The sequence below is a fragment of the Lutra lutra genome, chromosome 9 (assembly GCF_902655055.1).
Source record: "Lutra lutra chromosome 9, mLutLut1.2, whole genome shotgun sequence".
Classification (NCBI taxonomy): domain Eukaryota; kingdom Metazoa; phylum Chordata; class Mammalia; order Carnivora; family Mustelidae; genus Lutra; species Lutra lutra.
In genome coordinates this window covers 30,952,795-30,979,277 of record NC_062286.1, presented here as the reverse complement: position 1 = coordinate 30,979,277, position 26,483 = coordinate 30,952,795, and the positions used below count along the sequence as shown (strand labels likewise).

Below are 26,483 nucleotides of genomic sequence, written 5' to 3'. Positions count from 1 at the left end.
TCTTAGAAGTTCTTGAACAAGCCTGTGCTCAATCTAACCTAGGTCTTTTTAGATGAAGGGTTACTCAGCCTTTTGGCCTCCACTCCTTTACTAGGACTGCCGTCTCTCCTCCCAGTTGATCCTCTCTGGCCAGTCCTTAGTTCCACCATGTCCTTTCGAAGATGTGCTTGCCACATCAATGTCCAATGCTGTGTTGGGATCTTTGTCCTCACTAGAGTACAAAACTGCTGTTCTTTATACCCTTAATAATTAACAGCGCCTTTTCAGAGTTACGGTTCTGGAATATTTAGAACTATTGTCAATTCCTTTCAATCACTCCACTGCCAATTTTAAAATCAGTTTACAACTTGTTGTTGTTCAGGAACACAAATGTTTAAAACCTTCCTGTTCTCTAGATCAATCATTTGTGGCTCTTCCCTATCTGATTTTTCATAGAGTTCATATATAAAAATGCTAAGTAATTCCAGTCCTAGCATGATGTTAAAGACCTGATCAACCGTTTACATTTCTTTACCTATGAAATCACACTTTTACCCCGACCCACTGTTTCCTCTCTTCTCTCTCCTCCCTTCTCCCAATTCCATGGTGATGTAGCAGAACACTCATTCATTCATGAAACAGTTATCAGCATCTACTCTGTGCTAGGTACAAAAACAAGATGTTAAGAATATAACAAAATAGGGGCGCCTGGGTGGCTCCGTTGGTTAAGCATCTGCCTTCGGCTCTGGTCATGATCCCAGGGTTCTGGGATCACGCCCCACATGAGGCTCCCTGCTCAGACAGGAGTCTGTTTCTCCCTCTCTCTCTTTTGGCTTGCTGCTCCTCCTCCTTATGCCCACCTCTCCTTGTCAAATAAATAAAATCTTTTTAAAAATAAAGAATATAATAAAATAAACATAGTGTCCCTGCCCTAAAGAACCTCTAGTGATTCTTTATTTACTTCCCTATTTTACTCCTCAAAAATACTAGCTGGGGACAGTTTTTTGTTTTTAATCATAAATCATTTGTTTTTATTCTAAAAGAGTGTTTTTTATGTTCTTGGTTTTAGAATTCAAAGGTTTACCACTGTGGATGGTAAGGATGAAACTGAATTACTTGTACCTTCTCAAATCTTTTTAGGTCTGCACTAGTCCCCTGGTTATTTAAATTAATTACAATTAAATAAGATTAAGAATTCAGTTTCTCAGTTGTACTAACTGCAATGCAGGTGCTTGATGGCTAAGACGGTTAATCACTACCATATTGACAGCATAGACTTAGACCATTTCCGTCATCACAAAAAGTTCTAGCTGAGAGCACTCCTTGGACAGTTCCTACATAAGGGGTCACACATGGCCACATATAAAAACAGGTTACACATTCTGGCAAACAATTAATGACTTTTTCATCACTCATGATGGCACTTGGTGCTAGTAAGTCACTTACATTCTTTTTGTCAGTACAGTCTAAATTATCTTAAATACAGACTACTATTGAATATAGTTTTAATTATGATGTAAGCCAAATAATCATTTCTTTTTTAATCTTATTACTAGCAGAATACATAACTGGAAATGCATAATGAAAATACCTAAATATAAGAGCAATAATGAAATAAATAATCAATTCAACATGGGAAACATCATGGAGAAACTTACCCTCCTTCACTTTCTGCTTCCTCTGAACTATTACTTGTTCCAGAACTTTGAACGGTGGCAAGCCTTCTTTTTCTAGCTCTGTGCTGAGGACTTATCTTATGAGCAGTTATCCGCCCTCCAAGTTCACCTTGTATATATTCCTCCAGCTTTGGAATGGTTTCTTTAAGAACCCTGATTTCCTCTTTGAGTTCTTCCATATTTATCAGTAATTCATTTAACTTCTCCGATATCTGAAGCTGCCTTCTTTGAAAGATTGCTGCTGTTTCTTGGCCATTATACATTTCATCTTGAAAAGTCATGGAATCAAACTTATTACCCAGAGAAAGAAATTTAGGTAAATTCAGTGTTGTCCTTGATTTACGAACCTTGTGGTACCACAAAAGAAGCAAGCTGATTCCAGTAGTTCCCACCATGATGCCAATTATCAGTTCTTTGTTTGTGGAATGAGGCATTTCTTGGGTTTTGTTTCTAAAATTGAAAGCATAAATGTAAATAAATGTTGTTTCTGTCTTTGCCCAAGACAAAAATATTAAAGCTTTCTCAATCAACAAAAGTCAAGTCCCCGTCACAGACACACAGACACACACGCAGACACACACACATGAAAAATCATAAACTAAAATACACTCTAAGTATAATATATTTATTTCTAAAATGTATGTGGCCCAATAGAAATATTTACTTTAAAGATATCACTGAAGTCCAGTGTAAAGTTTCAATTTTAATTCAGAATTTGTATTCTACATGACTGATCTGAAACTTATTCTTTATCATATATTTTGAAAGAATATGATAGTGGTAAAAGCATCATTATACATTTCTGGAAAAAAAAGCTATTTAAGAATTCAAATTGTGCTTAACTCTTTTGGAAACTTTTATCTGTATAAAATTGGTATGATGATTTCTGAGTCTTATCCAATCTTTAAGGAAGTTCAAGGAGCTTTTCTTAGCACCCAGTTCACATGTATACTTAGAGTAATAAGCATTTTCAAAGCCCAAGGATTTGGAATATAAAATATATCAGAGAGCCCTGGCAAGTTTGTAACCCACCTCATCTCTGTTTTATTCAGCATGCAGAGCAAAAACACTACCACATGAAGGCTTCATCACCTTTCTTTTTTTGATCCAGAATGCCTCTGCTCCTCACACTTCTATTTCTGAGGTTTTAATGTTTTTATTTTCTTTCAAATTTTCCTCTTTTTTAAAGTAGCAAAAGTGTCCTTTCTTTGACTCTTCTCTCCATCTGAACTTTCACTGTTTTACATTCAAGGCTCGAGTGTTTGCCTGCCTAATTCCACACAAACTCAGCTACTTTGACTAAATGCACCATAATTTTTTCTTGGTATATCCCATCTTCCTAGTTTTATTGCTTATTTCTGTTCTTAAAATCAGAAGACCATTAATGAAAAACAAAAATATAATTAATAATATATTAAACAAACATATAATAAGAAGTATATAAGTAAACATATAAAATATAATAAAAATATAATATTTATAATAGTATGACATTCCTTTCCTCCCAAGACTTTAAAATGGCAGTAAGTATATTAGTACTATAATAAACTTCTGTGTTTGGAATAAAATATAGTGAGGCTTCTTTACAGACTTTGAAGTTCTCAAAATTATTTTCCCATCAATAGCCACTACTTTGTATACACCTTTATTAAATTTTGTTAGCAATTTGAAAGAAATGTTACAAATAATGGTAAACTGTCTGTTATAGGAATTTGAATACACAAAATTTTTGGTTTATTTTTCTTGACACTTTCTCAAGGAGCAAATTAATAGATCACTGCCACTTATGATCCCCCCCAAGAAAAAGGAAACAAATGAGATAAGTCCTGTGATCTCCCTGGGTTTTTAATTTGAGGCATTTCTGGACTATGGCACAGGAACAGGAAAACCAAACAAAGCCTGGTAGTCTACTGAGTTGAACAGAAAACAGAGTTCAGAGAATCTGAAGGCCCAAGAATTTGTGTGGCACAGTAGTGAATATGAAGAAAGTATGTAGAGAAAGAGCTCTAGAAATATGCATAGGAGTCTCCTTAAATCTTTAGCTGAATACCAGTCTGAACATGCATAGAGTCAAATACCATCAGCCCAGGCAAATGAACAATTTCGAGGAAGTTACAAACCTAATTATTCCTAAAGATTACACAAATTCCCATCAGCCAGACTGGAGAGTGTTTATCAAATATCTGAGGCTTTCAGTAGAGATCTCAGAAGGCTAATACCTTGGAAACTAACCCTAGAATTAAGATCAATTTAGATTTGTTCTAAAATAGATTAAAAATGAGTCTCCAAAGGATCAAACTAATTCACAAATAATTTAACTGCCTTCAAGAGAAAGTCCAAAACTCTTTAAAGAAATTGAAAAAGTTCAGAATACAATGACATAAAATCACAATGGTGATCATCCAATCGAAAATAACTAGATACACAAAGAAGCAGGAAAAGGATGGAGATGATGTAATTAGCAGACAGGATGTTAAAATAACGATTACAAATATGTTCACTATTTAATACAAATATTAAAAATAAGTTACAGGGGCACCTGGGTGGCTCAGTTGGTTAAGCATCTGCCTTTGGCTCAGGTCATGATCCCAGGGTCCTGGGATCAAACCCCACATCAGGCTCCTTGCTCACTAGGGAGCCTGCTTCTCCCTCTCCCACTCCCCCTGCTTATGCACCCTCTCTCTCTTTGTCAAATCTTTAAAAAAAATATGTTACAGAAAAACATAAACATGATGAGGAGAGAAATAGAAGGTGTTAAGCAGAACCAAATAGAACTTCTGGAGATGAAAAATAAAATATCTGAAATAAAATTTTATTGATTGAGATTAACGGAAGCAAAAACATTGAGGAGAAAAAAGTAAGCAAACCTGAAGACAAAGTAACAGGCAAAAAAAACAATGAAGTGACATCTTTAAAGTACTGGAAGAAACTGTCAACTTACATTCTATACCCAGTGAAATATTTTTTAAAAGTGAGGGTAAAACAAAGACTCTTTAAAGTGTTTTTTTCCCAAGATTTTATTTGTCAGAGAGAGAGAGAGAGAATGAGCACAAACAGGAGGACTGGCAGGGAGATGGAGAAGCAGGCTCCCTGTTGAGCAAGGAGCCAGAGGCAGGACTTGATCCCAGGACTCTGGGATCATGACCTGAGCCCAACGCAGAGGCTTAACAGACTGAGCCACGCAGGCATCCCAAACAAAGACTTTTTTAGACAAAGGAAAGTTAAGAGAATTCACTGCCATCAGACACGCACTACAAGAAATGCTAACAGAGGTTCTTCAGGCAGAAGGAAAATAACAGATAAAAACCTGAATCTACACAGAAGATTGGCAAGTACGAGGGTAAATATGAAAGTCATTTTTCCCACTTTAAGATTTCTTTATAAAATATTTGCTTATCATAGCAAAAATGATATTAACCAACTATGGGGTTTATAACATACGTAGAAGTAAAAAAAAAAATGAAGACAACAATAGCCCAAAGTAAGGGAGGGGACAAAGTAGAATATACTGTTGTAAGGGTCTTGGATTATAACACAGTGTCATTATAGTAAGTTAAAGATGTACTGTTGTAAATCCAAGAGTTAAAAACTAAACAAACAACAGGGGCACCTGGGTGGCTCAAAGTGGGCTAAAGCCTCTGCCTTTGGCTCAGGTCATGGTCCCAGGGTCCTGAGATTGAGCCCGGCATCTCTGCTCAGTGGGAAGCCTGCTTCCTCCTCTCCCTCTCTCTTTCTCTCTCTGCCTGACTCTCCGCGTACTTGAGATCTCTGTCAAATAAATAAATAAAATCTTAAAAAAAAAAAAACTAAACAAACAACAGCAACAGTTTAAAAAAACTCCTTAAAGGTGTAAATAATAAGCCAAGAGTGGAGATAAAAATGTAATACTAAAGATATTCAGTTAGTCCAAAAGAGGTCAGAGAAGGGTGAAAAAAAGAACAAACGGGCAAAGAGAAAGCAAGTAAGGAGAAAAGAAATGATGTCATGACTATATTGGAAAATGGTGCCAAAAAGATGGGAGAAATAAAAGCATTTCTATCTGGGCATGGACAAGATCCAATTCTTTAAAAAAAAGGAATATAAAATGATGAAGTAAAAGATCAGAGAATCACTGAAGCACGAAACTTGAGAAGGCAGAGGGATGGATAGTCTGCAGGGCACAGGCACAGACCTTGACCTTTGATGGAAACACAAACCGTTCATTCATAGGAAGGAAAGAAAAGGCAGATTATGTGAACAGATTCAGAAAGGTGGGTAGATGGGACAGTGGGAGCTTATGAAAGTTCTCTGTGGTTGCTTCATTGTTCTAAGTGAACTAGGAAACAAAATAAACAGCTGAGAGTAAGGACAGGGAAAGGCGCACTGGAAAGATGTGAATTCTGAATTCAGTTGTGTACCTGAAGTATGTCTCTCTAGGGTCTATAGTTCATGATCACATATACTTGGGCAAAGCATTGTTTGTTATACTCTAAATGAGCAACTAAATGTGGTGCTTCAAATGGTCCCCCATTGGAGCGTGAATATGATTATTGCCAAGAAATCTGCTTAAGAGAAAGTGTTTTCGGATTCCTTAAGTAATAGACTAGATGATATGCATTGAATGCAGGGAGGATCCTAGCTAGATGCTCCATTTCATCACAGGTCTCAGTGTAAAAGAGAAGGACTAAGGATTTTAAAATAATAACTTTTCAGAAATTACTGGATTTTAAAATAATAACTTTTCCGAAATTACTATATCCAAGAGAATTAAGACTCCCTTCTTCTAAAGCCAAAGATTCTAGGAGAAAGGCTGAGTGCTTAATCTGGCCTGCCTGACCTCAGGGAAGTTTTCCTGGAATTAATTTTTTTTTTAAACAAAAAGCATTTTACCATTTATTTATAAAAAATAAAAAATGTATTGACTAGATAATCAAATGCTAAGTATTAGTCCCCTTACAAGTCTTGTTAGAATGGAACTGTAAGTCTAACCATTCGTCCTCTCCTATCCTGTCCAGGAGACACGTCAGCAGTAGATTGGGATCAATTCAGCTAAAGTTGTGGGTAATTATTATTAGCTGTACACTTATTTACATACACACACACACACACACACACACGCACACATGCAAAATATATTACCAAACTAAATTATTTTGAAAGATTATTGCAAAAAAGGCAACAGATAATAATAAAAGTCACTACATGCCCATGACTTCTATTTGCATTATGTCTACTAACCACGCATCAAACTCGATCTTGGCTTTTTGTCAATAAAAAGATTAATGCAGAATGTTCCTATGCTGATCCGGAGGTCTATTAAAAGAAATCTTCCTATTCTGATTGCTTTCTTGGCTCATGGGCATTCCTTGAACTTTACATGAGAAAAACGTAGCCTAGTTTGAAATTATTTTCATTTAATCAAGTAAATAAATGGAAGTTCAGAAGGCAATCTGATTCCTGAGACTGTCCCAGGTTCAAATAAGTGGCCAGGGGCATGAATTTTCGTTTGACCTTTTCTTTAGGTATACCAATTCCAAATTATATCTTGGAGGCAGATCCTATTATTATCTCTATTTTGCAGAAAGCAAACTGAGGCATACTGCCTGCTGTTAAGTCATTTACCCGGGGGCCGTGCGACTAGGACAGGAAAACCATTACCCTGATAAGTCCTGGACTGGCTGCCTGAGGAAGATTCAGAGAGCAACTATAAGGATATGAAGGAGGGTGCTGCCTGAGCAGAGATATTCGCAGCCGAAACAGGATTTCAGAACTATAAAAATCAACAGGGGTTAAAACTAGAATCAATCAGTGGAGCAAGTATTGCGTTTAAATAACCACAATTAGAGACTAATAATGCAAGCTATGTTTGAGTTTACCAGTATAAAATAAACCTGGTTCTAAGCCACCAATTTGAAAAATGCCACTCATTAAAAATAGTAACTAGCAAGGGCACCTGGGTGGTGCAGTTGCTTAAGTGCCAGACTCTTGGTTTCTGCTGAGGTCATGAGCTCAGGGTCCTGAGATCGAGCCCCTCCTCGTACTCACCTTTAAGTCTTAAGACTCTCCCTCTCCTTGTTCCTGTCCCCTGCACTCATTCTCTCTCTCTAAAAATAAATAAATCATAAAAAAAACCTAGCAAAGTAATAAAGCAGAACACTTGCTTACCTGCAGTATAATTTCAAAGGCTGTATTACATTATTTGTGTAACTTCTATATGTCTAATTATCAAATTAGTATATTTACACTATCCTTTAGTATAAAAACACAGTAATTAAAAAATGTATTGGGGGCGCCTGAGTGGCTCAGTGGGTTAAAGCCGCTGCCTTCGGCTCAGGTCATGATCCCAGGGTCTTGGGATTGAGCCCCGCATCCGGCTCTCTGCTCGGCAGGGAGCCTGCTTCCCTTCCTCTCTCTGCCTGCCTCTCTGCCTACTTGTGATCTCTGTCTGTCAAATAAATAAATAAAATCTTAAAAAATAAATAAATAAAATAAAAAATAAAAAATGTATTGACTAGATAATCAAATGCTAAGTATTAGTCCCCTTACAAGTCTTGATTTGTAAGGTGCTAGTAATAATAGAAAATGACACATCATTTTCATAAAAAAATTGTCATCTAAAGCTAATGGGTAATACATAATTATTTGCAGATGAGAACCAAGAATCCTACTGAAGTAATAAATCACCAAAATGTTAATGCTAAAGAAATTTTTACATTAATTTTTAGAAATGGAAATTGTGCTTTATCAAATTACAATGTTTTCAGCAATATCTACCATATATTCATTTAATTCATCAGCAGAATCTTAGGGGGAATTACATAAAATATGTAACTCTGGTACTTGGAGGACGTATGAAAAATTTTGTAAGAAGGGGAAAGGAATACCATGGGTTACACTCAGGCCTGAGGTTTGATTCCCATAGGATTGTCTCTGAGACCTTGAACTGGCAATCACAGCGACCTGGATAACGTAGTATTTCTAAGTGAATTCTAATACTCCTTTTCCATCAGGTTCTCATTAGTTTTCCTATTTAATAATTTCTTTTAAACTCAGGGCTCGCTGATGTTTGGCTTCTTTGCAGATATTTGGGGCACTGAAAATTTGGCCTTTCTTTTTTGTAAAGTAGAGAATCCGAGTCTGAGCAAAACACAACAAAAATGTTTGCCGGATATTGTGCGGCGACCCAGCGTCTCCGGATGAAACCCCTTCGGCTTGCAGGGACCCACCGGGGCGCGCAGCACACCGCCAGCTTCCCACGCACCCACGACGGGCGGCCTGCGTGAAACACCGGCGAGTTCCAGGACTGCAGCTTCCAGACGCCGGCTCGACTGGGCTGCTCGGAAGGGGAGAGCCACCGCCCGCCGGGACTGCCCCCGGGAGGACGCGGCGCCGCGCCGGCCGGCGGAAAGATGCCCCACAGGGCATCGGCGGCAGGGACCCCCGCGGGACCCGGAAGTGCCACAGCGGCCGCCGGAAGTGCCGCCTCAGCCCTCCGCTCCCGGTCGCCTCCGGCCTCCGCCAGGCGGGCCTCCGCCAGGCGAGCCACCCATTACCTACCTCCCCACGCACCTGAGTTCGCCGCTCGGGCCTCTTCGCGGTCGGAGAACGGGGACCCTGGACCTGCGGCCGGGCGGACGGGAGCGGAGCGGCGGCCGGGCGGACGGGAGCGGAGCGGCGGCCGGGCGAACAGCAGCCGGGAGCCCGCGGGTCCCCCCGTCCGGCCCCGCGGCCCGCCGCGTCCTGACCCAGATAGCGGAGGCGCCGGGGGAGGAGCCCGCGGCCGCTCGCCCTACGGCTCCCGCCTCTTCCCGCGGGGGTTCGACTTACCCCGGCCGGCAGCCAGCGCACCTTTTCCAGAAGGAGAATGCGCTCCGCCGGCGCCTCGGCCCGCACCGCATATTGTTGCAGGGATGCTGCCTCCCCTCCAAGCCTGTCGCCCTCGGGTCTCCGGCCCTGGCTCTGGGCCAGCCGCGACAGGCCCAGGGCGTCTGTCCCATCACTGCCGCTCCCCAAACCCGCCTGCACCTGGCTCCCGCGCCCAAACTCACCCTTCCCCCAGTATACCCTTCTTTGTTACCCCTCCTAGGCATAACCTTGAAGTTCCATCTTCATTCCAGGTTAGGGCAGACGTCAAATTTAGGCTTGCAGAGAACTTAGTCTTGATTACTAAATTCCCCACCAATGCACTGAATGGAATTAAAAACAGGTCACTCCTATTTGTTAAGGAAAAAAAAAATCCTGCTCTACGAAAAATTAAAAGGCTTGTTTTATCATCTATACAATGCTATTTACTGATGAGGGTTCTCTAGGATCCTAAGGTGTTTTTTTGAGTTTTAAGCAAGCTGCATCAAAGAATAAGCAAGCCTAGCCATAGCCACAGTCATTTTATTAAAACAAAGTTGTATTTTGGAAGACAGCAGGCTAACACTTCTAAGATTTGAAACTAGCACTCCATTCCAAAAACCACTTTCTCATTTACGGTTTGCAAGGATATCACAATACAATGCTAATATTTGTTTTGTTTTTCCAGAATACAATATAATGTAAACCTGTTATGCAAAGTGATAATAGGGTTTTGTTTGGTTTTTTAAAAATAAGATTTGGGTACAAAAGAAACTATACTGTCTCTTCTATAATACTTAAAAGAAGCTTAAAGCACCATGCGATTTAAGCTTTTCCAGAAGCAGCCCACTGAGTTGTTCACTGCTATTTCCTCAGTACACAGCACAAAGGAGATCCTCAATAAAAACATGGAGTGTGAGTGGAGAACAAGGCCTTACCAACTTTCTGCTCCAAGAGGAAGATGGCAGCTGGTAATGACTTGTTCTTCAAATTCAGGAAGTAGGGTCAAGTAGCCAGACTCTCGTTTGCCTACCTAACACCTGTTCCTCTGCTTGCCACCAGTATCTTTGATTCTGTTCCTTGCTTAGTAAAAATTATCTGAGAGGTAGAAACTGAGATAGTGGTAGCCATTGGTCTTTGGTTAAGTTAAAACTAAACAGCACAGAGAAGAGCTACGCTTGCCGGGAACTGTTGCAGGGATAACCTAAAAAAGAAGGAATGACTCCCCCACCCTTCCTCAAGTATAGCATCAAAGGAACTACTAAAGAGGGGGTTTGGGAAACAACAGTTAGGAGATTCAAAGTTTCTGTTGGCCATGGGCAAATATTTGTGTTCCCCCCAAGTTCATGTATTTAAACCCTAATCCCCAAAGTGATGTGATTTGGAGGTGGGGCCTTTGGCCAATAATTGGTTATGAGGCTGGACCCCTGTGAATAAGATTACTGCTCTTATTAGAAGACTGAGAGGCCAGAGATCTCTTTTTCTCCCATGTGAAGATACAGTGAGAAGTCTGCTGTCCGCAACCTAGAAAAGGACTCTTCCCAAAAGCCAACCACACTGGCACCGTGATCTTGGGTTTCAGCCTCCGGGGCTGAGAAACAAGTGTCACTTAAGCCGCCCAGCCTATGGAAATTTGTTCTAGCAGCTAGTACTGATTGAGACACTTTTCTCCATCAAAACTAGCACAGTGCTACAATGATCTGGCCCTTCCCAGTATGTCCTCACCTGCTTCTCCAGCTTTTCCCTACCAGACATCATTCTATACTTCAGCTATAGCCAAACTGCCTTACCATCTTTCCATAAGCCACAGATTTCCCAGTCTCTGCATGCTCTTCAGGCTGCTCTCTGTGCCTAGAATACCCTCCCATTCACCGCTGGTCAAAAACCAATTCATCCAGTTAATCTGCTTCTCTTGGGAAGCTCCTCTGTACATTTTTCTCCTCTCCAAAAGATGTGCCCATCCATGCCCCCATCAAAACTTTTGGGGAAGGATAAGGACTCAATCACAAAACCCTTCCCTGCTGCCTTGCAGACACCTCTCTCTCGTACCCAGTTTTATTACTGCTTGGCCAGTGACTGTTGGGTCCTTGAGATTGGGCTCTTCAAGGCAAGGATGTATCTATCTTGGTGTCCCCAGTTCACATACTCAAGGGCACAGTGCACATACTCAATGTCAAATAAATATTTTGAAAAAGAATTTTTGTAAGTAGTATGTATAGTCAAGAGAAAAGCATTAAGACATTTGAAGCCCTTCCTGCCATAGAGTGCATGTTATAGATTTATCAGGGTTTTTAATTTTGTTTTATTTCTTGGGTTTTATCTAAGTGGTTTTATTTCCAGGAAGCAATTGAATGACCAAGTTGGTTTTAGCCCTATAACAGTTATCAATCTACTCTATGGTTAATTATTCATATACTTCCTTATGCAATTATTTCCAGATCTTTTTATCACCTATCAACTTAGGGAACAGACCATTAAGGGCAAAGAAACTGTTTAGTTAGAAGGCAATCAAGGGTTTTGCCTCCATTTCCTTGAGAAGATATACTCTTGTTCTAGAAATTTGATCTGGATTTTACTTAAAGGCTCAGGAACCTATGATGGTCAGATATTGCCATTTACATTCCAATCCGTTATATTTTTGCTCTTGGAATATTCTAATTTACAACCTGAATTTCTGTGAATTGCAGGTTGAGCAGTAAATATAAGTACCCCCAGGCCACGCCCCAAACCCCTACCTCAAAACAGCAACATCTACCTTCTTCTCCAGGCTGGGGTCAAGGAAGTGTTTTGTTGCTAAATAACTGAAGACATTATTCTAAAATTAAGGACACACTAATCAAGAAGAGAGAGAGCGGCCCAAGGCTGGCTGCACAAAGAGCAGCCTGGAGGAGCCCACCAGCGCCACTGAAGCTCCAGGTTTCCCAGATCAGACCTGGGGGCCAGAAGAGAGCCAACAGCAACAACAGCCACAAAAAAAATACTGACTGGGTCTTACACTCCATTCTTGCTTCCTTCTTCAGATGACTTGTCTTATTCCATCGTCCCAGCCATTCGGTGAGAGAAGTAACGTTATAGGTGAGGAAGCAGGGGCTTGCAGAGGTGAAGAAACTTGGCCCCAGTCCCACAGTTACTTTTAGAGGCAGTAATCAAACCTAGATTTTTGTGAATGCCTTTCCTCTCAACCACCTCCAGTGAGGCCCCCCATCCTGATGCCTGATAGAACATTCGATCAAGGCTCATCAGAACACCTCTCATAAGCACATTCAGAAGTTCACAGGTGATATGTCCTGTCTTCATCTCCCTAGTCAGTTAATAATGGGGTTCACCCTTCACTGCTCCTCTTACAAAAGGGCCTGAATCTCCAGATCAGAGCACTTTACCCCATGGGGAGCTTCTCTCGTTAACCATGGTTAACCATCATGGGTTAACCATGATGTCTAAGCCGCAGGTGCATACAGAATTATGGTGGATCTAGTATGTTCAGGTTAGGCTAGGAATAGACTTGGGGAAAAGAGGGAAAATAATACTGTGTCTAATGCAAGTGGAGTGCTTTTGGGGAACATTTTTATTTTAGGGGACCCCCAGACTATGAAATTACTCCAAGATTACTATGACCAAATTGGACCTTCCAAGGGGAAAATGTTTTCTATGAAAAAGGCATAAGAGTAAGTTTATTAACTGTTTCCACAAGACTAAGTAATTAGTGTAATAAACTGTTAATCATTTAAATACAATAAAATAGCCGATCCAATATTCCTGTGCTCAATAAAAGTTAAAATGGTATTTTAGAAAAATACATAGGAAAGAAAAATTAGCAACAATATTTATGTAATACTACATAGCAATCCAATGTTGGAACCATTTGTTAAAAATATGACAACCTCATTGAAATATGGAATTCTTATTCAAAACTTCCAGTTTGTCTAGAAAAATTAAGCTTTTGTGCAATGAAGAAACAGTTATTTTCAGAAAAGCGTATACTTTGCCTGATTGATACCAACCTTGCTCGATGATGATCAGCAGTTTTTCTGGGATGCTTAAAGATAGGAATAAAGTTTCTTCAGAAATTGCAGAAGGCTTTCTAAGTCACATTCTTACCGTGGTTTCTTGTGGACAGCCTGTTTAAAGCACAGCCTTGGATACACTCGAAAATGGAACTCAGCAGAACAGAGTAAAGAGGAGTCTTGCCCCTCCCTTCTGCATGTTTTCTTCATTTTGAGAGAAAATGTTCAGGGACATTCATGATTTATTTGTCAACTTCACAAGCCAAGGTCAGTTTCCCTGTGGCAGGCTCAAAATAAAGTCAAATGTTCATCAGTTAAGCAAAATATTGTTACAATATATGCATATACAAACTAGTTAAAATAACTGAATAGTTTCAATTATACATAAGTAGAACAAAAGATTTCATTTTGAACTTGGGTGGTAAGTCAGTGTTGTACGAGGTTCAGGCTGGGAGAATTTAGGTTAGCAGTTTCCCAGACCCACTGTCCTCAGACTATTTAAAGAGAAGTAGTTTCTCCTTAGGAGCAGATCTCTTTCAAAAAATTGTTCAATAGAGACGGCCTCTTGTATGCAAATAAATCTATAAGAAGAAAACACCCTTGTGCCATAATAGAGACACATTAAATCACCATTCATCATTAAAACTTTTTCCATTTTATAAAGATTATACTCCCATTATTACAATTAAGACACATACAAAAGTGAATCTATACAAAGATGAACATTGCAATTCACCACTGTAATGATTTTAGAAGAAAGCTTGACTCCTAAAGCAAGTGACTAACCCATATCAGGATCTAAAATAATTGAGGTTTGTTTGGAACTTGGAATATATCTTATGAAAATCACAATATAAATTGTGGTTTCTTTTTTTTTTTTTTAAAGATTTTATTTATTTATTTGGCAGAGAGATCACAAGTAGGCAGAGAGAGAGGGGGAAGCAGGCTCCCTGCTAAGCAGACAACCTGGTGCGGGGCTCAATCCCAGGACCCTGAGATCATGACCTGAGCCGAAGGCAGAGGCTTAACCCACTGAGCCACCCAGGCGCCCCTGTGGTTTGTTTTCTAAGTAACCCCGTAAAATCCTTCATAATCTATACGAAAACATACTATATCGTTTCAGCTGAATTTTCACTCAGAACTGTTGATGTCAGGATATTACCCACCTTTAGCTATGGCCCTAGCTGTTTCCACTTACGGGGGTAAAAAAAAAAAAAGTGGACCTGTCCCTGCCAGTTGCAGCAGCTAATAGCTGTCCAATGAAAAGAGAGACCCCATCTTCCAGCTATGGCATCTGCTTACCAACTAATTAAAAAAAAATTCTTCCTACCTCCAACCACAGCCTCTACTGAGTTTTCTAGCAAGGAAAGAAATGTCCATTCAGCCAAGGGGTCTTTATTTCTCAACTGAGGCAAAACAACTCTTCCGTGCTCCTCAAAAAAAAAAAAAAAAAAAAAAAAAAAAAAAAAAATCAAGATAAGATAAAATAAAATAAAATAAAATAAAAAGACAATTCCAACAGTAATGACATTTATTCTCTCTGTGGTGGAAACCTCCCATTTCTCAAACAGAAGGAACTTTTCTTCTAGATGTAATGACCGGCTAGTCACTCATGGTATAAAAAGTATAACTCAAAGGGTGTCTGTATTTAACAAATGAAAGCCTGCTAAACTAATTTTAATCATGTAGATAGTCACATAGAAAAATGCAATACAGCTTTACAGAGTGACAGCAATTTAAAAAAAATTTAATTGAGAGAATCCGACTTTTGCCAGAAAGGCACTTCTAGTCTTTCCCTTTGCTAAATATTTGTGATCGTGGAGACACGACCAAAAATAAGCAGTGTTATTTTCTCCCCTTTTTAATGTGTAAAAACTGAAGATCTTTCACCAACATGCTGTAATTGCCACTGTGGCCCAGGTTAGGGCTTCAAAGGCATCAAATATCTAAAGGAAAAATGAAAATTTCAGTTGATCCAAATACTTTTAAATCTTGACTAGCATCAATTACCCTTCCTAAAAAAAAGTCCTCATCCTGCCTCCCCGCTGGTGTCTCCCTTATCTCACACCCTGCACTACCAGAGATGATAAGAGAATACTTCCCATTCACAGACTTGTCTTCCTGCTTCCCCAACCATTTATCAGCCCCTCGAGGAAAACCCTAACACTGCTCTCACTTCTGATGTCCCAAATTACTACCTTTGGAGCTCTTTGGAACAGGGTTTTTCAACTTCAGTCCTACTGACCTTTGGCACTAGAGAATTATTTGTTGTAGGCTATCCAGCATATTCCTAGTCTCCACCCACCAGGTGCTGGTAGACCTAGAAGTTACCCATCATGGAATCTCGGCCCTTACTTAACAGTGAGTGGCCCCAGTCAAACACACGCACATTTTCCTAAAGAATTAAGTACTCCATTGGCAGCCTTGTTAAGCAACGCCCAAACATCAAAAGAATGTGATGTGCGTTCTTGATTTCTAAGTTTAGATAATTTTTCTTAAAAGCATGGTCCATGTCTTATTCATTTTCTATCCTTGATACTTGACATTCACTAATATACATCTTGAATGAATAAATAGATTGACGGATACATTAAAATACCTCGACGTCTGAATTCTTTTCTTTCTTTCTTTCTTTCTTTCTTTCTTTTTTAAAGAGTATTTATTTATTTATTTGACAGACAGAGATCACAAGTAGGCAGAGAGGCAGTCAGAGAGAGAGAGAGGGAAGCAGGTTCTCTGCTGAGCAGAGAGCCCGACGCGGGGCTCGATCCCAGGACCCTAAGATCATGACCTGAGCCAAAGGCAGAGGCCTTAACCCACTGAGCCACCCAGGCGCCCCTCTTTCTTTTTTTTAAAGATTTTATTTATTTATTTGAGAGAGGGAGAGAGAGCATGAGAGGGGAGGAGCAGACTCCCCAAGTAGCTGGGAGCTTGATGTGGGACTCGATCCCGAAACTCCAAAATCATGACCTGAGCCGAAGGCAGTGGCTTAACCAACTGAGCCACCCAGGCATCCCTGAATTCTTTACTTTTCAACCTGAAGTTTTGACAAGTTTGCACATTTGTCCCCAGCCTACGTGATTGCTTTAAAAAATTTTTTTTTAAATTGGTTAATGTCAGGTAAGATGGGTTACAGAAAAGAAAGACCCATTTGGTTGCAGAATATGGAATTGGAGGGAAGCTGAGAAAGGAGAACTCAAGTTTTCAAAATTAAATGGAATTTTTTTACCTCACCTCAGAGACCTAAATTTTGCCTAAAACTAACTCTGTTTATCAAACTACTTTTCTCATCAGAATTATACTATCCAGTGTTTGTAATTCTTTCTAAATACATGTATATTTCAACAAGGTTTACTGTCCCTGGTTTCTGCTTTGTAAAGGCCACTCAATCTTTTAGGTAGCATTTGTAATTAAAGCGGTAAACTGAAAGATCGGGATATTTATGTGCGTATACATTAACTGGGTTGCTTGCTTATTTTATAGATTCTCTGACCATCAAAACTTCAGATTCTTAGCTCTGAGATGGGGCCCAGGAATTTGCATTTCAAAATATTATTCTGACCTGATGTCCCACGGACCACCCTTTGAGAAACATTGCTTGTAGCAGTAGGGATGGTGATCTGCTGAATTTCTAAAGTAAAAATGAGGTCAGGCAGCCTTACACCGGAGGAACCGCTGTTAAATCTGTTCTTTATTCATTTTTGGTGTTTTATGCAAAAGAAACCAAATGAAATTCAGATTTGGGAAATCGAGTACTTCATTAGACGTTCTTCTCACAGTTTCTCCTGTGAGTTAGAGAAAGAGCGAGCGCAAAGATAAGAGAGGATAAAAAGGTCCACATTTGTTACCATTCTCAAGATTCCAACTCATAGGGAATATACCTCTTGGTATTTTTTGTTTATTCTGTACTCTATGGCTTAAGGCACTTTTTAGACTCACTTTCTGACATCATCAATTAGATCATTAAAGGGAAAACATGGGCAACTTAAGAGTTGTGGAAGGAAGAAGAAAACAAAGAATGAAAATCTAGGTGGAGACAGGTCACAAAAAATAGTACCGAAGCTCTCCACTTCATGTTCATGTATGTTTGTAATATCCAAATATCCAGGATAGCAAGGAAGTCATTCTTTGGTCTGTCATGGCACTATGCCAGAGTCGCCTAAAAGCTCCACAGAGTGCCAGAGAAACCTCCATCAAGAACAGATCCAGAATGGGAGGCAAAGCACTGAGGAGGTTGGTACTGAGATGACAGGGGAGCTGGGAGTTGGGCTTGTGGACCCCCAGAGAGAATGAAGCATTTCCCTTTGGAGAATGGGATGGAGGGGAATGGGAAGAGGATTCTCATACTAAATCCAGAGGATCACAGCAGGAAAATTAGAACACAAACTAAAATATTTTTATTCTCTTTTCACAGCTTATGCAAATTAGTTCTCTTTCCTATGACTTTTAATATCTTGCTTGGCTGCAAGTAATAGAAAACCAACTTGATGTGTCTTAAACACTTAAGGTTTTTCTTATCCCATATCTCAAAAAGTCTGGAGGCCTGACTGATTCAGCATCTCAACAGTATCATTAGGAGCCAGGCACTTTCCATATTTCCAGGTGGCAATCCACAACATATTGACTTTCATCCTAGGTCTGGATCCTCATGGAGGCAAGATGGCTGCCACAGCACCAGGAATCATGCCGTCTCACAACTGCTTCTGAACGCAGGAGGGGAGAAGGAGGCTATCCTCCTGCATCTCTTTCTTTTTATGATTAAGGAAAATTTCCCCAGATATTCCTCAGGTCTCCATGGCCATAGCTGCTCATACCCATGCTATTGCTGAAAGGAAGTTGCCTTAGAAAAACAAGTAACTGGGGTGCCTGGGTGCCTCAGTGGGTTAAAGCCTCTGCCTTCGGCTCCACTTTGGCTGGTGGAGTCCATCAAACAGTCAACATAGGAAAGCTATTGTGCAAAGAAGCTTGTGGGTGAGCAAACAAAATTGCTTCATGAACAGATCTTGTGTTTCTCTTTAGATGTTTCACTACAAGTGAGTCAGATTTCTTTCTCTCTCTTTTTTTTTAGATTTTTATATATTTATTTGACACACAAAGAGAGATCACAGGTAAGCAGAGAAGCAAGCAGAGAGAGAGGGGGAAGAAGGCTCCCCGCTGAGCAGAGAGCCCGATGAGATGCGAAGCTCTATCCCAGGACTCTGAGGGCTCAATCCCGGGACCCTGAGATCATGACCTGAGCCGAAGGCAGAGGCTTGACCCACTGAGCCACCCAGGTGCCCCATGAGTCAGATTTCTATCCTGGCTTTATAGTAAAATGTCTCAGGCCCAGATATTCCCTATCTCCTGAGAGTAATGCTGACCAGTTAACTGACTTTAGGGAACAGGGCGCCTGACCGTGAGCCTGCTCTTCTGCTAATGTGCTTTCATATTTGAAGGATCAATGCCTGTATGAAAAGGAGAACGTGTTCCAACATGTTATGTTGCCAGAAACGGAGGTCTAAAAATATAGAAGATCAAGAGGCAGATTTGTTGTGTCTAAATCACATTTGCATTCATACAAAAACAGCTTTTATTGTTTCTCCTTTGGACCCATATAAACAAATTTCCAGATGGACGTGAAACATTTGGGGAGGTGCTCTGTGTCTAATGGCCTTTTAAAAAGAGAAAATTAGATTCTGGCTTTTACCTTCACAAACAGTGTGGGAGTTAGGGGTCAGTGCCTTCTTACACAGATCTACTATGACATCCTTTAATAAAACAAAATGTTGCTGATAGAGCAGATGAGACTTTCAGTTGTAAGATTCATGTATGCAGAAATGTCACTTGTAGTTGAACTCTGCGGAGGATCTTTTCGTCCTGGCTAGCAACGCCATGGAAGAGATCAAAATCGCCTATTCGAGGTAACTCAGCTACTTCTAGATTTTAAGTCTGGGGATCTTCCGCTCCGATGCACCTTCTCTCTCCCTCCCAGAGGGCGAGCTAAGCTCCTGGGAAGGCTCATGGCAGCTAGCCAGCCTGGCCATGCTCGGTTCCCATTCGTTTCTTATGCCAGGGAGCTAGTTTCTCCCCCTCCTACCCCAAACCCTACTGCCACCCCATCCTTGGGTGCAGGCTCCGCCTTCAGCTGCTGGTGTCCCTGGCCTTTGGTTTCAAGGTCTAGCATTTTGTTTCTTTTGGGTCCCAACCATAAGTGTTTTCTGTTCTCTGGCCCTCCCAGCACACTGCTCCCCACCTCCCCGCACTGCATCCTTGGGGGTTTTAGAAACTCCTGCCGTCCCTCCTACCTGGGTGGGGCCGCAGAACTTTCTGAGACAAACCAGTCTTTTCATAAAAATAGTGGTAACACAATAAAGCACGGGTATCTAAAGAGAGAGTCCCTGACCCCGGGATTTTCCAAATCCCAACTTCCCCTTTGCATAGTGTGCCAGCTGCCATTATCATAGAGGAAAAATGAGAAATCAGCCTTACTTCCCACAGTGCAGGCACTGCTGGGGGAAAGCGGGAAGAATTTGATCCTCTCTTCTTAGATAAGGGAACAGAGTCAGAGATAAGATAATGTTGCCTTGGAGAAAAAAAAAAAAAAAAGTTTGGTTTCAGTGGTTTTCTTCCTGGAAGCCTGACGTCTCTGTGGGGATTCAATCCTCGGCTGAGTCAGTGTGGGGTTTTGTACCAGCGACCTGTGCCTATAAAGCATTCGGCTTCTGAAATGAACACCTAGTCCCCCCAGCAAATCCGCGCCGCCAGGCCCTGAGTGACGCGGGGCTGTGTACGGAAACTGACCTTCTCGTGTTTTCAAAAACAAAGCGTAGAAAGAAAAAGCAGATGGATACAGTTTCACAATTTCTAAATGTTCTTTCATGCAGGTTAAAGAAAGAGTTTTGAATGATGACCGTCTGTGTTCGTCTATGTTAAATACACACCATGCTGAAGGGTAAGATTTAGGTGAGAAAGAAGTTTTGGGTGGATGTAGAGCTCGGAGGAGTTTGGCGGGGGGCAGCAGGGGTTGTTTGCAGTCTTGGGCTGGCTTGAGGGGCAAAGCTGGGAGGGAGAGCTGAGTGGCTGTTCTGCCTCGGACATCGATTTACTTTGTGGCTTCGAGCAAGTCACCTTAAAGGATCTGCGTCATTGGTCAGTCAATGACCTAGCCTTGAAGTTGCATGGAGGACCAAAGCGGACAGAACCGTCTGGTCCGAATGAGGGAGCTTCTCAGAAGGGTGGAGCCCCAGAAAGAGCAAGTGTGACTATCTGTGCCTTGGTGAGCCTTCTGTGACCCACTGGAGCTGGAAGCGGCCTCTGAGACCATCCGGCCCACCCCCCTCATCGGTCAGGTGAGGAACCCAGAGAGGGGAAAGTAACTTAGCAGCCCCACGTAGCTGGTAAGTGCCAAGCTGGACCTATAACTCAGGTCTCGTGGTTGCCATGAGGGTTCTGGTGTCCTCGATGTCTAACGGTGAATACAGAGTTTATTTTGTGGTCAGAAGCAAGGTGAGTGTGCTCACGGTGTTCACAGTAAAACGCCCGGCTCTGTGCCCTAGAGAACAGAGGGATGACTTAAAAAGACATTCCCTGTGAGCCAGGCAGAGGCTGCTTAGGCTGTGCGTTCTGGTCAATTCTGTCATCACTAGAGGTGGGCCATATTAAGTTGGAGCAGCCCAAGGAGGCTCCAGTGCTCCTCACCCCAGAGACCTGACTGGGGAAGGCAGGAGGAAGAGAGCACTGAGTAAGCAAGGTGGGGGTGAGGGTGGGGGAGGTTGGGGGAGTGGGGTTGGGGGTGGTGAGTGTGTGGGAGGTGGAGGGGAGGGGCAAAGGAGCAGACTGAGTGACAACAGATGGCTGTGGGGAGAGTGTTGGTGAGGAGATGGCAGGCAGGGGAGGGAGCAAGCCAGCAGGAGAGCAGAGAGAAAGGGGGCTCCTTCTCCTGAGGGAGAAGGGTTGTGGTCCACCTGACTGATGGACAGGAAGGGCCAGTAGTCCCTGGGCTGAGGGCATGAATCCAGCGGCTGGGCCAGGGCCCTGATGGGGTTTGGAGGAAACAGGCAGGACGGAGTCACACTGGACCCTTTTCCAGGCTGTTCCAAGTGGAGCCTTTGGGCAACAGAGGCTTCCAAGGGCTCCACAGGACTCTGCTTCTAAGATACAGCGCTGTGAGTCCCAACAGGCCTGGACTTCATAATAAATAACAACTAGTATATTTCTTTAGTACTTCCATGTGTATAAAATGAGATAAGCGTTTTTTTCATACTCTGTCTCCTTCAATAATCACAACAAACTTCAAGTTAAATATTATTATCCTCTTTCCAGCAGAGGAAATTGAGGTTCAGAGATGGTAAAACAATGTCCCAAGACTACCAAGCATAGAAGCAGGCAGAGATTCCAATCCAATTTCTATTCTAAATTCATTTTTAATCATTACATTACACCAGGGACTCTACACATTTGGATCCTGCCTCCTGGGGTCTGGGCCGGGCTCTTCCTTTGAGTGACACCAGTTCTATAATTTTTCTGAATGAACCTGCCCATGCCAAGCTTGATGTCAGGAATCAGAAACTCTGACTGAGGAAGGGAGAGAGAAAAAGGAAGATGGCGGACAGGGGCAGAGAAGCCCCAAGCACCCAGCGTGCTCAGTGGAGCCTCAGAGCATTCACGTGACCCGGAGCTGCATTTCTCTGTGGCTTTTGATTCTTAGCCTCTTAATAGCTTTGCCCTTGCGGCAGGCAAAGGGCAGGACAGCATCGCACAGGAGAGTCCAGGATCAGGGAGTGGTCTAGATAGACCAGATGTGTGTTCAGGCAGAAAAGGAGAGCCGCTCCTTTGGGCAGGTGTGTGCAGGCGGTGAGTCCGGGTGGGGAGGCAGTTTACAGAGTCGGGGCATCTCCCGGGGCAGGGAGGACCAAGCCGCAAGAGGGTCTGGAGCAGGCAGGAGGGGTCTTTGGGTCCACGAGATCGTCTCTGTCAGGAGGAGCCTGGATTAAGTTCGAGGCAATAAGCCAGGCTAGAGCACTGGGACTTCACATAGAAATACTAGACAAGCTAGTGGGTCCTAGATGCTGTTTTTGGCATCTAGTTCCATCGTACAAGTCCTCAGTCTGCCGCCAGGCCTGGACGACCCCCCTGATCCCAAGGCGAGTCTGCTCATCTCTTGCTCATCTCGCCTGGTTTCCTCGGCTCAGGTTGGATGGGGAAACTGGCCACGAGAGGGCAGTAGGGAGCCACTCTTGAGGCTGCGTAAGGGTTGGAGGGACTGGGTGCTCCCAAACCCGGACAAGGTGACACAGATTCCTCCGCCTCACACTGGACACTCTGATTCAGTAGCTGGGGGTAGGGGCGGGGGGGTACATGACAGTTTTAACCCACGGCCCGCCTGACTCGGATGAGGCAGCTCCATAGCTGGCATTCTAAAGGATCCCGAATCTTCTCTTACCTTCAGCCACCTTAATCCAGGTCGACAAATATGATTGTTCGGAGAATCATACCTGTTCAAATGTTTTATGGAGAAAATAGATCGCGTAACAATGACCGTCTAAAACATATGTTCATTTCAACGAAGAAGAATAAGGGAAAGAGTTGTGCCCACACTGCGTAGGTTGAAACGTAGAAGGTGGCAAGCCCCTTAGAAGCCCCTGTGTGCCTGTCTCACCTCGGGTTCCCTCCCTCCCTCCAGAGGTAACCATGACCCTGAGGTTTGTAGGAATCGCCCCCTTCCTTCTCTTTAGAGCTTAACACCTCTGGGTTTCTGGGTTTTTTTTTTTTTAACCCCTAAACAATATATTATTTAAATTGGGCTGATTTTGAATTTCTAATAAAAGGAATTCTTTTTCTCAGTTAACAGTAGGCTTTTGAGACAAATCCATATGGACACATGGGTTTGTAGTTCATTACTGTGTAGGGACATGTGCACCTGGATTCATCTCTTCTCTCTCCGTCCCCCCCCCCCACCAAGTAAACTCTACTCCTAGTGTGGGGCTCGAAATCAGGACCCCCAGATCAAGAGTCACACGCTCTAGCAACTGAGCCTGCCAGGCGCCCCTATTTCCTCTCTTGACAGACACTTACAGAGCTTCTGGGTTTCTCCCTGTACATTTCTGTGAATATTCCCGTACCTGGAGAATTGTGCGAGAGTTTTTCTAGGGCATAGATCCAGAAGTAGAATTAATATGGGTTTTAGTGTGCATAACAAGCACTAACCATTAAAAAAAAAAAAGCCAATACATCTTAAAATATAGAGAAAAGGCAAGCCACATCCTGGGAGAAGATGTTTGCAATCCAGAATACCAATAAAGGACTAATATCCAGCATATATGACGAATCATGAATCGGTAAGTAAAAGGGAGACAACCTGGTAGAAAAATGGGCAAAAGTCAGACGTGCTTCAGAAATAAGGAGATCCAGAAGGCCATTAAAAATACTGAAAGAGGGGCGTCTGGGTGGCTCAGTCAGTTACGCCTCTGTCTTTGGCTCAGGTCATGATCTCCAGGTCCTGGGATTGAGCCCCACGTCGGGCTCTCTGCTCAGCGGGGAGCCTGCTTCCTTCTCTCTCTCTGCCTGCCTCTCTGCCTACTTGTGATCTCTGTCTGTCAAATAAATAAATAAAATCTTTTAAAAAAAATACTGAAAAACGCCCAACCTCGTTAGTTATCAGGGAAATGCAAAGTCAAGTCACAAGGAAACAGCAGCCCATAGCTTACGGATTGTTCAAAATGAATCAGCATGTATTAAGTGTTGTTGAGGCTGCAGGACAATAAAAAAATCCACTCATTGCAGAGCAAATGGTAGAATAACTTGGAGAAACACCAACATTATTAGGGGAATGCAATGGAATCGGAAAAGCCAGGGGTCCGTGCTGAAGTGGGGCCGTGAAGAGGAACTTGTAGGGGGTTCTCTAGGAAACTCTTGCTTCAGTGTAGCTATGGCCTCTGTGGGTACACAGCCAAGCATCTGATGTGAGGCCTGGGGCTGTCTTGGCTCAGGAGGGCTTGTCATCTGGAAGAGCTAGATACGTAGCACAGGAGAGAGAGGCCAACCTGGATGGACCCTACGGGGTACCCTGTCACAAAGACTGTCAGAGAGAAATGGCTCCCACTTCCCAAATCTTGTCCAAGTTTCTCCTTTGGCCAACTCTAACTGGGACACACAGGAACGGGGATTCTGGGTGACGTGGTTTCCACTGTATTAGCTTCCTATTACTGCTGTAACAGATCACCAGAAACTCGGTGGCTAACAGTGCAAACTTAGTAGCTTACAATTTAAAAAAAAAAAGATTTTATTTATTTATTTGACACAGAGAAAGAGAGATCACAAGTAGGCAGAGAAGCAGGCAGAGGGGGAGGGAGAAGCAGGCTCCTTGCTGAGCAGAGAACCTGATGCGGGGCTTGATCCCAGGACCCTGAGACCGTGACCTGAGCCAAAGGCAGAGGCTTAACCCACTGAGCCACCCAGGTGACCCAGTAGCTTACAATTCTTGAGGTCAGAAATCCAAAATATGTTCCACTTGGTCAAAATCAAGGTATTGGCACTGCCCCACTCCCTCTGGAGGCTCTGAGGGAGAGTCCACTTCCTTACATTTTTGGGCCTCCAGAAGTGACCTGCATTCTTGACTCGTGGTCCCTTCCTCCATCTTCAAAAGGTGTCGCTCCACCTTCTGTTTCTGTTGTCATATCTCCTTTCTGACCGTGATCCTCCTGCCTTCCTCCCGTAAGGACCCTTGTGATTATATTGTGCCCACCTGCATAGTCTGGGATAACCTCCCCGTCTCAAGATCCTTAACTTAATTACATCTACTAAATCACTCTTGCCATGTAAGGAAACACATTCACAGGTTCCAGGGACTAGAACATGGGTGTGTTTGTGGGGTTGTGATCCAGACCACCATGGCAGTCCAGCCCAGCCCAGCCACCATCTTACTGACTGGAGCCTTTTTTACTGGATGATGTTCAATTTGCTCACTGAGGTCCTCCTAGTGTGGCTCTCTTCTTTCAGGGGTGAGGTAGGCTGGTAATTTATAGATCCTCTGGCTCATAGATCTTTCTAATCTTTCTTCTCTCTCTCAAGCCTTGCTGCTGTCTCACGTTTTGGCACACCCAGCCATCACCTGAAGATATGGAATCCTGGGAATTCCTTTTCACCTTGTTTGTTGAAGGTGTCCTTGGTGTTTTTCTTTCATCATCCTTATGGCTGTGTCTCTTTTTTATGATCTGGGGATTAAATAAAACTCTACTGCCACTAGTTCTTGCTGTCTGAATGGTCTGCATTCTTGCCATGGTTTTGAACCCATGGGTAGAATACTATTCTTTTAAATGAAGCTGGAAGATAGGTATGATGATAAAGATTAATGAAGGTTTTCAAAAGACCTTTTCTGAGGTTGGATTTCCTAGCCAATCTCTTCCCAAACCATCCCCTAAAATATGGCTCGGCACTAAACTTCAAAGCTGAGTAGCTATTTATACTACTAGAAATAAAATTGGATACGAGGGTTTTGTGGCTAAGATATCCCTCCATTATGGTCAGAAATGAAATTGCAAAGGTTTAGGGTCAAGATATTTTCGCAATTGAAGTATCAGTTTCAAATACCTATTTTAAAGATTCTCAAAAAAGGTGGTTTGATTCTTGGTGTCTTAAAGTGTTTGGCTTCACTTCATCCCAAGTGAGATTTTAGACTATGACCCACATTGCAAGAATCCCTTGGACCACCCACCTCAAAACTTCTGCTTGCAACCATGGAACACACACATCCCACCACCACCACCACCACCACCACCACCACCACCACAACCGCACCATATGAAGTATCTGCTTAGCAAGTGACCATCTTTGTGGTTGTAATCTCAAATATCTATTTCTATATCCTTTTTACAGAGAGCTCAAATCTCTAGCAGAAAATACTCTTTGAACAAAACCTACTCATTGCATTTGGGCAACCGCAGACCACCTGGAGGGCCTTCAAAGACCAGAATCTCAGAAACTACAATTTAGAGCATAAAAAGAATCATGGTGCCTTGAGTTGAGG

The 26,483-nt window shown here is 42.4% G+C and overlaps 2 protein-coding genes across 8 annotated transcripts in view; one reads left to right on the top strand and one right to left on the bottom strand.

The window, feature by feature from the left end:
- The window catches only part of RMDN2 (regulator of microtubule dynamics 2), a 72,035-nt gene extending 62,728 nt beyond the window's left edge, over positions 1–9,307 (bottom strand). For 3 of the 7 annotated variants that reach the window (XM_047745047.1, XM_047745055.1, XM_047745053.1), the window contains exons 1-3: positions 9,204–9,307; positions 7,293–7,404; positions 1,638–2,105 (exon numbers count right to left, since the gene is read on the bottom strand). In XM_047745047.1, the coding sequence (XP_047601003.1) occupies positions 1,638–2,089 (452 nt within the window). In that variant the 5' untranslated portion in view covers positions 2,090–2,105; positions 7,293–7,404; positions 9,204–9,307. Of the gene's footprint in view, positions 1–1,637; positions 2,106–7,292; positions 7,405–8,860; positions 9,105–9,203 lie in introns of those variants that run through there. The other 4 variants (XM_047745051.1, XM_047745052.1, XM_047745049.1 and 1 more) reach the window with 3 other exon arrangements.
- On the top strand, positions 1,979–10,101 carry LOC125108764 (basic proline-rich protein-like). Its single transcript, XM_047745056.1, has 2 exons — positions 1,979–2,105; positions 9,204–10,101. The coding sequence occupies exons 1-2, from the start codon at positions 2,081–2,083 to the stop codon at positions 9,941–9,943; spliced, it is 765 nt and encodes a 254-aa protein (XP_047601012.1). The 5' UTR covers positions 1,979–2,080; the 3' UTR covers positions 9,944–10,101.
- The last annotated feature ends 16,382 nt before the right edge of the window (positions 10,102–26,483 follow it).

What these genes read in the sequence shown, in the direction of transcription:
- LOC125108764 (XM_047745056.1), top strand. Translation starts at nt 2,081, where the DNA reads ATGAGGCATTTCTTGGGTTTTGTTT. An exon ending in GCATTTCTTGGGTTTTGTTT is followed by an intron (nt 2,106 to 9,203) that starts CTAAAATTGAAA and finishes CTCCCCACGCAC; the next exon opens with CTGAGTTCGCCGCTCGGGCC.